The sequence below is a fragment of the Setaria italica genome, chromosome V (assembly GCF_000263155.2).
Source record: "Setaria italica strain Yugu1 chromosome V, Setaria_italica_v2.0, whole genome shotgun sequence".
In the NCBI taxonomy this organism is placed as follows: Eukaryota; Viridiplantae; Streptophyta; class Magnoliopsida; order Poales; family Poaceae; genus Setaria; species Setaria italica.
In genome coordinates, this window is record NC_028454.1 from 6,957,304 (window position 1) to 6,970,423 (window position 13,120).

Consider the following 13,120-nt stretch of genomic DNA (forward strand, 5'->3'; position numbering starts at 1 on the left):
CATTTTTATTGTACTGTTACCGAGACTGTAAACTTAGTGAGTGTACCTGCTGGATTTTATGGAATGAAACTCCTCTCTCATTTCGTAAAACTCTATCATCTCAATATTCATAAAGATCTTTGAAAAAAATTACTGACTCGGCAAAATTAATGTCCTCCTCCCTCCCTCGCTCCGTCCCCAACGGAATCCATACGGCGGCAGGCCAAGCCAAACCCCTTCACTCGTTTTCCCCACCTCACCGCAGTCTCGACCCTCCCCGCCCGCCGCTAGTGCTCATCCCTTTGCCCAGTTCCCTCCCGCCGCCCAAATCTCAGATGAGATCGATGTGCTCCTACGGAAGGGCCGGCCCACGGCCACGGGGGCACGGTTCTCGGCGAACGGAGCCGGTGGGCTGGCGCGGCGGCAGTGCTGATCCAGCGGCGCCGCGCGGAGGCCGCGGCGGCGGCGGAGAGCACGCCCGCCAACCCCCTTCGCCTGGACGAGCGCTGCCGCTGGAGCAGCGCGAGGCTTCATCTCGGCCGTTCGAGCACAACGGCAGGCGACGAGCTCGTCCGTCCGATCACCGCTCGCGTACTCGTCGGCCGTCTATATAAGCCGCCAACTTCCAACAGCAGGAGCAGGCAGCTCTCCTCTGCCGGTTCGTTTAAAAAAAAACCCGGCGTGCTCCTCGTCGTCGTCCTCTTCCTCCCCTGCTCTCTTCGCCGCCGCCTGGTTCCCGTCCAGCCTGAAGGAAGAGGCCATCAGCCTCTCCGTTCGCGGCCTCACTTACCCTGGGCACGTGATCCTTGTGGAGCCTGGAAAACCGCTCTGGAGCATGGTCCACTTCAAGACAGCCAAGACGTCCCGGGCTCGCTTCTCCGTCGGCGACCAGGCGAAGCTCGAGAGCAAGAACCGCCGCTCATGGTCTGGCGACGTCACCGTCGTCGAGGATGACGTAATTCAACTCTGGACAATCCTGCAGATTCGCGTGCCATCTGCAAGAGGTGATTTCTCTTCCTGTTCTTGATGTTCCTGCAAGCAAATGTGGATTTCCGTGAATCGAATCTTTTTTTCATCTGCATGCCTCTTCCATCTTCCCCCGTCTCTTTCTTCCTTTTCGTTTCTTGGATTTCTTCTGAACTCTGAAGTTACGGTTTCTTGATGTCTAAACCGATTCTATTCATTGCAGAAAGAAAGATCGTGCTGAAACCATCCAACAATGTTCCTGTCATGGTTAATCCTGCTGGTAGTCTGCATGGATTTTCTAGCCAAGCAGAGATGAGAGATTCTACCAAAGATTCTGGTAGTAAAGAAACAAGTATCAGAGTTGGTATAAATGATATGCTGCATCAAAATAATTCTCTAAATAACCACAAAGGCTCAAAATCTTCTGATTGAATCTGTTACACGATGATTAGGATTTTCCCAAGTTGGTCGGATTCTTGTCGAAATGGGACTGCGGAGCATTGATGTACAAGTTGTTGCTATCAATGACCCTTCAATGACTCTTGATCGTATGGTAAATACCAGCACTGGACTGTATTTATCTTTTGTTAATTTTAGTTTCACTAGATGATTTTTGTATCGTTGCTTTTTCAGGTCGAAATTTGGAAAAGTACAAACATACGTATTGCAAAGAAAGATCATCAGACATCGGTCTTTGAGAAAAGGTATTATGCAAAAGACACCAGTGTGAAGGGGGATAAGAAAATTAAGATCAATGCTCTGTTAGAACAGATGGAAGTCACTGTTTTCGATAGATATGTTGATGTTGATGATTCAAGTGTAGATCTCAAAGTCACGTTAGAGAAGGCTGGATGCTACAGTAGCACTAACCGTATTGCTACCAGGTAAGTTTATATTGTGAAAGTAAAATGTATCAAAATGAACTGCAACTATGATGATGTATGTGATTTTAATATATATACATGTATTGGTTCTGTGCTGATGATAAGGAGATTGCGCATCGACTCAGAGGAATCTTTGGCTGGTGTGTGGATATTGCCCACTGCGTGCCGATGGGAGGCTGTCGACTGGAGTTAGTCTGAGAACTTTGCAACTTGAAGCTGTGTCTGCATCTTGGACTTGTTTGCTCCACTGACAGTCAGTCTGTCAAGAAACAGTTGCTGTTGGTGCAGTGTAGAGATTAGTGGATTGACTGGAATATCTTTGTTGTTCTGTCCCGGTAATAACCCTTGTAGTGTTTCTGATACTATATTGGTGCTGATTCAGTATAGGGATCGGCACGTTCTGTCCCTGCTTGGGATCCCTTCTGTAACTGTAAATGTCAAATTTGCTCTTTGCCCTGCAATGCCAGGAGCAAAGAATATGATAAAGCATAGACCAACGCCTTGCACTGATTTCAGCCGACTATTTGTAGTTGCATTATGGCATTGCACATTGTTTGTATTGTTTGCTGGACTCATTTGTGTGTGCCCATGGGAGACTATCCTGCAAAGGATCAACTCCTCCTATATAACAGTTGCCAAAGGTCGTCAAAGCGTGTAGAATTAGACATGAAACGAGCAGATTCTTCAATTTACTAACAAGAAGATGTTACCGGCTGCTTGTAGTCAAGGCATTCGTTTCCACCACTGTACTGCCCATTCCGAGATCGTTTTCTGCCCTGAATACCGTTAATAAAGGCTCTGTTTGCAGAGGGTCAATTAGATGATCCAATCTTCCCCTGCCTTCACAAATCATAAATGACAGATCACACTACGAACTTGTACCAAATAACAAAGCCCCATCCCTTCAGGAATTTTGCCAGTGCACTTGGGAGTATGTATACATAGAACTGCAGCCTTACTTCCTTGATCCTCTGCTCTTACTGTATTTTATTTATCCCATTCCAGCAGAGCCAAAACAAAGCGGCTGCTTCGGGCTGCCAGCTTCCGAACAAATTGCATCCCTCTCGGAGACCGAAGATTACTTGGCAATTGCCCTGCACGATGTAGTTTGGTGTACAATTCTCTCTCTTTTCTTACGGGCAAGCTCCGTCGAAGGAGGCCGTATGTTTGTATTGCTTTGCTCAGCACTAATCGCTCCTTTGAATCAAAGATGATTTTCATTAGTTTGCAATTCCATGTGTGCGGTCAAGCAGCGAACACACAATATACAAGCAGAGACGAGAAAACTGAGACAGAGAGACGGAGTAAAAGACCCAAAGGCCCAAACCATACGACCATTGAGACGCAAACTCCGGCAGGACTACTACGGAAGCATGGAGTGCCGGACATATAGACAACGTGTTATATGGCCAACTGGACACGTTTTAGGGCCAAACTCTATTTTAACATCTCCGGAGACTGTCATACATGCTGGCAAGGAGAGCTTTTCCCAGAAGTCCTGCAAACGATCACAGCGAAACACAATACAACACAAATGAGAACAAATGAGAATAATAGGCAGCACGAAAACAGTGATTGCATTTAGCAAAAGGCGGGGTGCGCACCAACAGAAACATACGGTTCGAGTATTACTAACAAATAACGACAGAATGTGCATGGAGTGCTGCAACTTGGAACGTCAAACATTGACTGGAAAGGTGCTGTAGCCCTAACAGACTAGCTCCAAAATTTTAGGTGCAGTCAGCGCAATAAGAAAGCAAACAAGTAACCATGTTCCTCGAGATCACTGGCTGGCATTGTGCACTGAAGTCTCCACATTGACGGGCGGCAAAAAAATCTCAGGAAGTAGCACATCAGTTCCGTGGCCTCCCCCAGGTTGATGAAGAGGACGAAGAGTTGGAGGGAAATCTTGATCCACGCCAGCGCTCGGTAGACGGAGGGCCATCTGGGCGGGCTGCTGGAGGTGCATCCTGTCGCGCAGGAGGGCCATCTTGGCGGACTGGACGGACATCAGGGCGAGGGCGCTCTTCACGTGGTCCCCAACGGTCATCTTCGCGTGTACGCAGATCTGCTGGTCTCTGACTGCCACCAGCACTGCTGCTGCTATCACTGCCACGAAGTTTAAACTTGGGAACATATTTGCCAGGAGCTGGAGCAGCAGCAGCTGCTGCAGCAGCAGCTGCAGCAGCAGCAGGTGCTGCTGCAGGCTCACGAGGTGGCTGTGCAACAGGGGCAGCCTCAGCAACACGCGCAGGCTCAGATCCTCTTAAGAGCTGTTCCTTCCTCGCCTTTTCCTTTTCCTCCAATTCTCTCTCTCTCTGTCGCTGCTTCTCTGCAATAGCATCAAGCTTAGCTTTCCTCTCAGCCTCTTCTCTCTTCCTCTTCTCTTCCTCTGCATTATTAGAGAAAAAAAAATACAATCAATATGGAAGTAGGATTCAAATCCTGCAGTTCCAAAAGGTGCTGAAGAGTACTACCCAACAATTACAATGAATGAACGATACGTGTAATCAGTTTAGAATTCACTTACCTTCACGTTTTCTAGCTTCCTCTTCCTCACGAAGCCTTTCAATCCGCTGTTCCTCTAGGTTCAGATAATACATCAATTTCCTTACTGTCTCTCTTTCACGCTTTCTTGATGATATCAATTGATTGATCCGTTCATCTCTCTCTTTCTTCAGACGACCAAACTCAGTCTCACGGCGTTGGACGATTCTTTCCTGGAAAGCATTCTGCAAAAACAAAACAAAAATCAGGAAGAAACAGCAAAGGGATAAGGTAGAGGTTATTATCTGAAGTAACAAACACAAAAACATGTAAATTTGAATATCATGTTCTGTAAATGTAAATTATAAGTATACACAGTTTCCAGCATTTGAAACTCAGTAATCTAACCTTATGATAGGCTAAGGCATTCTATAAATAACAAATAGAAGCTGGTTTTGGATCAGAACAGCATCACAATTTAAACATATAAAGCAACCAGACATTCACGCCGCTATATGGTACAAATCATTTGCAGTGTATATCAAAATAACCATTTCGAATTAGAGAAGCTGGTTCTTTATCAAAACAGCATCACAAGTTGAATTATAACCAAATATAAGGCTTAACGAAGAGGAATATACAAACCTTGTGTTCCAACATTCGAGAAAGTCTATTTTTCTCTTGCAAGTCACCTGCATGGTGTTGCTTGCTGAGTTCAATCTCCCGCTGCAAGCAGAAATTAAAGACAAAAGTGAGTACTGACAGTTATCTGCACTGCATATAAACAACAAAAGAACAGAAGAGAACTGACCAGCTGCTCTTGCTCGTGAAGGATCTTCTCTTCCTCAAGGCGTTTTTGGAAAGCTTGTTCGATCAGTGGAGCCTCTTCCTGCCTTTTTGCCCTTTCCAGATAATCCATTGTTTTTGCAAGCTTCTGCAGTTTTTTCTCCATTTCTTGGCGCTCCTTTAACTGTTCATTCAATGCCAATTCCATGATGGCCTCCTTGGTAAGCTCCTACATCAGAATATTCAAGTCATTTAAAGTTCAAAGATAGTACATTAATTAGAGTAACAAGCAATTAGTCTAGAGGATTCTAGCAGTGTGGTCAAAATTACTTCAGCATCAGTACTAAATTTACATATGGGCCAATCTGAGAATATTACATTTAAATGAAAAAGTGATGACTATCTAATCACCTGCTGAACATCGTATCCTACATGAAAATCCATATAGACCTGATCTAGAATTTCAATAAGCAAACAAGGGACCTGTTGTTTTCAGAAACTCATAGCAAGCAGCGGTAGGAACGCAATAATAGTTTCTTACCCCTTCAACAACAACATGTTTTTTGCCTCCTTTCTTTGTCAAGTCCTCCAGCAACTTTCTTGCTTCTGCTTTATTTTTTTCCTCTATTTCTCTACGAATCCGCTCATGCTCCCTCTGCTTTTGTTCATAGAGGAGTCTATTCCTTTCCTCATCCGCACTTTTCTTCTGAATACTGAGTCTCTTTGATTCCTCCTCTTTTTCCTGGAAAAGAGAGCATCAGTAAAACTAAATAAAACAGCAAAAACTAACACGGATTGTATAGTAATAAAATAGTATACCTTCTCCAATATTTGGCGCTCAAGGTCTTCTTTGCGCTTCTCAATGATAGATTTTCTTGCAAGAAGCCTCCTGTGTTCATTCTCCACTACTCCAGCTAAACTAATGAGACTTTCACCAAGTTTAGATGGCTTTTTAACTGGTGGACAAATTTGGTTCCTCGCTTTATTTAAAGAATCAGCCAAAACACTGAGGTGTTCACTTAGTCCATCAGATTCGATGTCCTACATAAAGCAAAATCAGTCATAAAAAACTAAATGTTCGATCTCAATATTGAAGCTCTGCATTCAATAATACATAATCCAAGTAAACTCGAGCGCATATGAAAACCAGCAAAATCTCCCAGATGTCACAACTATCTTTGGAAACAATGAAGAACTTTATTAGACATATTTCCCAAGAAAAGGATACCGCAGTGGAGTACATGCTCAGAATACATATTGTGGGTGATGAGTACCAGTTGTGCGTCCCACTGGAAATGCGTTAGGTTACTAAGCAAACAATGTGACAATGTAAACCACTGTGCTAAGCCTTGAAACATGGTACTGCATACTTGTAATTATCAATAAACAAAATGAAATTCACCAAGAAAAATTTCCCTAGCATAAACACCAAATAATATAAAAAGAATCAAAGGCATATATTGCATATCTTATATCAGAATATCACATACAAAAAGGTTGAAAGGCCATCCACAAAAAGACAACTGTGAACTGTGAGAAAACACGTCAAAACTGCTAATGGGCGGAATCAGGACAACTTACCACAGTACCAAAATGAACGGCTCCTGATAAATGGTTCACTTTTATAGCAACAAAATTGCGCTTCGCAGCATCAACAGAAATCTTTTCAACAACAGCGAAGTCAAAGAACGGGATCATTCTTGAGAGCATATCAATTTTCATGGACTGGAATATCTGAGAGGCCTGCAAAGGTAAAAGAAGAATGCTAAGACCCATCATTGCAGCATAGAAATTAATATTAAGGTACAGTTACATGTACAAATATATGGCAGAAACATGAATTAGGACCTGCTGCAGCACTCTCAGTGTTGTAAGCTTCTCCAATGCAGATATGTACTGAGAAAGCTTAACCTCTGGAACAGAAGAAGCTGATGAAAGCTTCCCTCCAATCTTTGAAATCTTCGAAAGAAGTGGCTGCACTTTTGATGCAAGGTCCAGAGGTAGAAACTCATGTTCCAAAAGGTTGTACAAATCTCGCACTTCTTGGGAAGCACATGAAAGCACCCCTTTCGACACCTACAAGAAGTCAAAATAGAGAGACATTGATAGCTATTTATAACAAAACAGTGATTCTATACTGACGATCCACAGGCAGTGCTTTCATATCTCAGCTATGCAACTGATATAGTAAAAAGTGGAATCATGTGAAGTGCTACAAATGAACCCCTCATCAATCACATAAAGATAACATTAACAGCACAGTTGCCACAAGAAGGATCTTTGAAAGTGACAAAGTGTTATGGCATTGCATAGCTGCTTAAAGTACTTAAAATATTAAATGCATGAAAAATTATTTTCCTGAGCAAGACAGCCTAGAGTGATAAAACACAATATTATAGGCAAGTACAAGACACTTAGAAGATACTAAATTCAAAAAACACATTGCATAAAGGGGAATGAATGTGATAACAAAGAGCACATCCAAAAAACTAGAGTACACAGTGGTAGGAAAAATAACAGTTCCCGGAAAATGATTTAGTCAGTACATACCAACTCAGATAGAAGAGATGCTCTTGAAGGCTGCAAAAAGGAAAGGAGATCTTTAAGGGTGGAAAAAGCTACCAAACATATTCTCTAATTAGCAAACAGTTTAGAGGACAAACCAATTCTCTATTTTCACGCTTGGAATCTAGCGAAAAGTTGACAAGGTTCGCCATCCGCATGTAACGTTCCTTCTCATTTTCTGTCTCAAGATGAGATGCACCATACTTCTGGTCATAAGGTGCCACAGATAGTGCAGCGAGTAAGACAGAAGATGCTATTAATTGTAGATCCTTCTGAGACAAGTTCTTATTGTAGCTCTTTTGCAAGTTGAAAAGCTTGAGCCATGCATATGCATGATAAAGGTGGCTATCAGATATCCAGAAAATTTCAGTTAACTTGGCATAATATACAACCAAAACAGAAGGTTTTGGCATTTTCTTCACCATGCTCATCAGACCATGGATATCCTCCACCGATCTGAAAGCTTCCTGCAAGATGTAGGCTCAGTGACAATTCAGTGAACCCGACATTTATGGCATAGAGAAAAATACGTAAATTCTGGAACAAACCTGCCATAGGGAAAGCTCTGTTGCAACTTTAAGTTGTTCAACCCGGGTATCAAGATACAGTTGTAGACTTTCAGGGGCAGTCAGATCAGGACGATCTCTTTGATCACGATACTTGTTGAGATTGGCAAGATGGTTTCTGATAATCTCACACAACCTACGGAATTCGGTTGTTCTCTTATACTGTTTACAAAACTGAAAAGCCCTATGAGCAGTCATCTGCATATGGAAGTTGATCAGTCACAAAAAGACTTTAGCGGAGAACAATTTGTACAAGGAATAAACTTATGAGTAAAAGGTAAGTTAGCAATGCTAAACTAAAACCAGAATATATAAGATAATACATTAAGCTATTGACTCCAGAAGACAAAAGTTTCTACGTAACATTAACAGAAAAAAGGATGAAATCGGATGAACAACTGGTGCTATAGCTACATATATCCGAATACGGTTGTTGTTGAACATGACAGAAGTGAAAAAGAAGTGTAGAGAATTCATAACAAAGAAAAACTTGCAGGAACTAAATCTTTGTGCATGGTAAACATGTTATACCATTACCCAGAGAAAATTATGTATCACAACAGAAGTAATAAAAAACAAATAATGATACTCATAATAGAATAGCTTACAGCATACAACGCTTCAAGCTTTGAATTATTCCTTAGTATCTCAAGCACTGTCCTGTAGGTCTCCCAGAGGAACTTAAACCATGGAGTAACAACTTCTTTGTCCGATCGGTCCTTTCCTTTCTCCCCACTAACAAAACTGAGCATTAGGTCCTCAGGACGCTTATCCGCTTCCAGATCTTCAACATCCAAAGCATCTTCCAGGGCTTCTGCCTGGCTCTTAGCTTGTTCGGCTCTCTCATTGGAAAGCTGCATAAAATGCTTGATGACATCTTCCAAGGAAGACACATTTACTTGCTGGCAGACAATTCTATACTGAATAAGGCCATCTTTCGCAAATCTGCCTTTCCTCAGGTCAACACAGAGCTCCACATACTTCATCATGATCTTTTCGAGAGGCTTTTGCCATGACCTGTACCTTTTCGAGGTAATGAGATCATGTAAAGCCTGCAGCGCCGCCTGCTTTTGCCCAACATGAATCAATTCTGAAACAAAGCACAGGTAGCAATTAGTATGGATGCACATCTTCAGCCCCGAAATGAGTGGCTAGTCATGTCTAGAAATTTGATGTTTTCATGAGCCATCCAGTAAAGAGATATCAAACAGCTTAGATAAAATGAAACTGAGGTTGTAAAATCCTGGGGTTTCTATTTTCCTTCCACAAAAGAAAGCTACCAGTTCAAACATTGATAAGAAGAAAAGCATAACAGTCATTGGTCACTTCAACATCCACTAAAAGTCCAAAACCTAACATGGCATGTCTTAGCATATTGCATGACCTACAATGCGTCATCAACACTAAAATGCCCAATGAGGCCCAGTTACCATTATACCACCACCTAAATGAGACAGAAAAGCCAGCAGGCTAACATTTGTATGTGCAGTAATTGAGTCTGACCTATCTATCTGATGGAACAACCTCAATGTAGCCAATGTTCCAAACTAACCTAACGTTTAGCACCTGCCACTTAAGGGCTTCATCCCAGTAATCTTTCATCATCAACCAGAGCAAGGTACCAAATACATAAAACGCTTCATATTATGGCTATCATAATTTGCAAGCGCATAACGAACCCTACTCGCGGTAGGCATCGCAGCAAGACTACCACGGCAACAACAATCAGCATCGACAGATGAAATCGAGCCAAGTCCCAGCGACTCACCTTCAGCTCTCTTCAGCGCGTTCTCGGGTTTCGCGAAGGTCGCCATGGTCGCAGCGAGGGTTCTGTGGCGGCGATCTACTCCTGCACCGCACCAACAAAACCAAACGGCAAAAGCCGGATTAGGTCACGATTTCGCGAAAACAGTGGCGAGAAAACCATCGAGCAAGGGGTACCCACTCAACAGATCGATTCGTCGTCGAATCCACAGAGAAACACCACAAAAGACTCGGAAACCACTATCCCGATGAGACTGAGCGATGGGTGCCCGGGGTTACCTGTAGATCGCCGGCGACCTGCGCGGGGGGAGGCGACGCGTGGCCGTCGGGGTCGGAGGCGGGGATCTGGAAGTGGGAATGGAGGCGGCGGCGGCGCGAGGGAGGGAGGGGTTTATTAGGGTTGCGTGGGTGCGCGAGGGTGGTGAGAGAATAAGATGCGAGGCGAGGCGGCCGTGTCGGAGCTTCTTTGTGGCACGACGTGGATGGATCTGTGGGCGTCGGTTTTCGGGTGAAGGGGCTCTGCGGGGCGTCCGATCTCCGGATGGGCGGTTGGGATCAAGCCGTAGCAACGCAGCGGCCACGTTTTTGCAATCGGGGAACAGAAGGAATTGGGCAGTGGAAACAATGGCCCACATTTAATTGGGCCTTCTAGAGGCCCGCGAAAGATGGCCTTCTAAACATTATTATCCGTAAGGAATAACATGTATGGCCATTGTAAGTTACCAAAATTCTTGAAACCAGATTGACTCATTTAGTTTTCTGATTTCAAAAAATCAATGTAGTTTTTGGTGTCCTTGTGATAAATGTAAGAAATTATGTGTGTAATGCAGTATGATTTTGTAAAAGTCAGTTGCCGGATGATTAGGAGTAGAAAAAAAGCTGACAAGGTTAAGCAAAACAAAAGAGTACATGACAAATACTCAACCGGAAGCCACTCTGGGATTTGATTTCCATTTGCATCGCCATCTTTACCACCTCCTTCCAAAAGACAAAAAAAAAATTAGGGTTCCTTTTCTTCATTGGCTTCATAGTCGTAGGAGATTGAGGGTGCAGAGCTCTCAGAGCTGATTCTCGGCTGAATCCAGCAGGAGCTCTGACAAACAATTTTCCAGGGGGAAGTGATTCTTTGCTGATTCTGTGAGGTGATTCTCTGAAATGAACTACGAGGCTGTGAGATGAAAAAAAAAAGTAGCTTCTCCTAATTCTGTGAAGTGATTCTCCATCCCGATTTCAAGAATTTATGCTAGAGAATCAAAGAGAATCACTGTCAGCCACAGAATCACTTCTCTCAGAGAATTAGCTTCTATAGAGAATCCGAATCAGATGGAGCTCTACCAAACACGACCTTGAAGTGGCCTTCACATGCCACTCATCTCTCTTTTAAATGGTGTGGTGTGTTGGGCATTTCCAACGTGATCCTTGTGCTTGTGCCGACAGAGGGTGATAATGTGGTGGCCATTTTCCAACATGCTGCACATGAGTTGATGTTGTTTTCTTAAGAATTGGATCTGGGGAATATCAATCACAATTACACGAAGTACCATCCTAAATTTGCACGTGGAAATCTACTCTTGTAGACGACAAACCAGGGCGGATCTGACATGGGGCTGGAGCCTCCCTGGATTCCCCTACAAATTCCAGCCATAGGTGAAAAGGAGGAAGAAGAAGAGAGAGATGGGAGAAGGAGGAAGAAGAAAAGATAAGCCCCCTAGTCTTTTATCTTGGATCCGCCCCGGCCACAAAACTCGACTGGAAGCCACCATAAATCTCTGGAAGCCACCATAAATCTCGGTTAGAGCTATTCCCACTTTTTTCCGCATGCTACTTTTCTTCATTGCTTCACAACCTCATAAAATTATTTAGGTTTGTTCTAAGTCAAAATTTATGTACCTTTAACAATTAATAACTAAAAATGTATAGATGGGAATATAAAGTTGAGGTTATAATATATAGGTATTTTTTCTTGAGCACGTAGAAGAATTGTGTATTATAGATAGAAACACGGTAAGATTACACGTGCCGATCCCACAGCTAGGGTTTGTTTTTCTTTACATGCACGCCCATGTCCTACAACCCGCGGCCTAACTCTACACTCTGCATGCTACCTAAAGCTCTTGCTCCCGCTGAGATCCAGAGATGTTAACATCCTATGGATTTATATCTTGGATCAGAAAAATATAGGAGTCTAAAGAGGACTTTCACATGGACGTCGTGCTTCGCTTTTTCCAGCATGATCCTTGAGCCCCAAAATGTGGCAATATGACGGGCATTTCCAGCAGCACGCGCATAGGCCGTCTTTTCGCTCAAGAGCACCATGCCACCATTATTCATTCAAAATGCTACCCTCCCAGGCCCCAGCTCAGTGGAGTACTGTATAAATTCAAATAGCAATTCTTTCCTGCAAAAAAATGTTCATTTTCTAGCGACACACACTATACTTGAGCTAAATAGATCCACCAGGCAGATGTGATTTACTCCATCCGTTCTAAATTATAGATCGTTTTAGCTTTCTAGATGTATAGATATTATTATGCATTTAGACATAAGGTATATCCAAGTTCATAACAAAGTGTATGAATTTTTAAAAAACAAAAACGCATAACAAAGTGTATGAATTTTTAAAAAACAAAAACGACCTATAATTCGAGACGGAAGGAGTACTATCTTATTTTGCAAGCGTTGAAAATGAGGAGAAAAGAAAGAAGGAAATGCTCTCCTAAGATTCCAACTCTCCTTGATTGGCGTCTCGCCAGCACTGGACTGATCACAGACAGGCAGAGATTGGGGGAATATATGGGGCCAAACGCCAGAATCCTCTGATTTTCGGTAGGTCGATCGCGTGCAGTGCAAGCTGGATCTGTCGCCTCTCGCCTCCCCTGAAAATGGCCACGCCGGAGCCCTCACAACACAGCTCCCCTTTGTTTGATCACCCAACTAGAGCGGGATTAACAATAAAGTAAAGCAATGTGTTAATTAGGCCAATGTTTATTCCCCCCATCGAACTGGAATTAGTTTGCTTCAACGACCGTTATCGTGTTCGAGACTTCGAGTATATTATATATACAAAAATTCCATGGTCCACTGCCAAAGTCAGAGCCAGGAATACGAAGTCTTTGTATGCAA

The 13,120-nt window shown here is 43.2% G+C and overlaps 2 protein-coding genes across 2 annotated transcripts; one reads left to right on the plus strand and one right to left on the minus strand.

Annotated features, from left to right (window-relative positions):
• Positions 1-260: 260 nt before the first annotated feature.
• On the plus strand, positions 261-3,505 carry LOC111257232. The gene is made up of 5 exons (XM_022826437.1): positions 261-983; positions 1,169-1,309; positions 1,398-1,498; positions 1,579-1,829; positions 1,935-3,505. Exons 1-5 carry the CDS (start codon positions 815-817, stop codon positions 2,020-2,022), a joined length of 750 nt encoding a protein of 249 aa, XP_022682172.1. The 5' UTR covers positions 261-814; the 3' UTR covers positions 2,023-3,505.
• LOC101775289 (eukaryotic translation initiation factor 3 subunit A) lies at positions 3,386-10,428 on the minus strand. Its single transcript, XM_004968048.4, has 14 exons — positions 10,277-10,428; positions 10,002-10,082; positions 8,842-9,323; positions 8,216-8,431; positions 7,766-8,134; positions 7,653-7,682; positions 6,951-7,178; positions 6,684-6,845; positions 5,922-6,143; positions 5,644-5,844; positions 5,128-5,331; positions 4,962-5,042; positions 4,360-4,561; positions 3,386-4,221 (listed from the first exon to the last, which is right to left on the minus strand). Exons 2-14 carry the CDS (start codon positions 10,045-10,047, stop codon positions 3,683-3,685), a joined length of 2,982 nt encoding a protein of 993 aa, XP_004968105.1. The 5' UTR covers positions 10,048-10,082; positions 10,277-10,428; the 3' UTR covers positions 3,386-3,682.
• Positions 10,429-13,120: the final 2,692 nt, after the last annotated feature.

Bases quoted from the DNA above. Each gene is read 5' to 3' on its own strand.
- LOC111257232 (XM_022826437.1), top strand. From the start codon at position 815: ATGGTCCACTTCAAGACAGCCAAGACGTCCCGGGCTCGCTTCTCCGTC. The intron at 984-1,168 runs GTGATTTCTCTT...TATTCATTGCAG, and splicing joins TCGCGTGCCATCTGCAAGAG to AAAGAAAGATCGTGCTGAAA. The intron at 1,499-1,578 runs GTAAATACCAGC...TTGCTTTTTCAG, and splicing joins CAATGACTCTTGATCGTATG to GTCGAAATTTGGAAAAGTAC.
- LOC101775289 (XM_004968048.4), bottom strand. From the start codon at position 10,047: ATGGCGACCTTCGCGAAACCCGAGAACGCGCTGAAGAGAGCTGAAG. The intron at 5,043-5,127 runs GTCAGTTCTCTT...TTCTGCTTGCAG, and splicing joins TTCACGAGCAAGAGCAGCTG to CGGGAGATTGAACTCAGCAA. The intron at 4,222-4,359 runs GTAAGTGAATTC...CTAATAATGCAG, and splicing joins GGAAGCTAGAAAACGTGAAG to AGGAAGAGAAGAGGAAGAGA.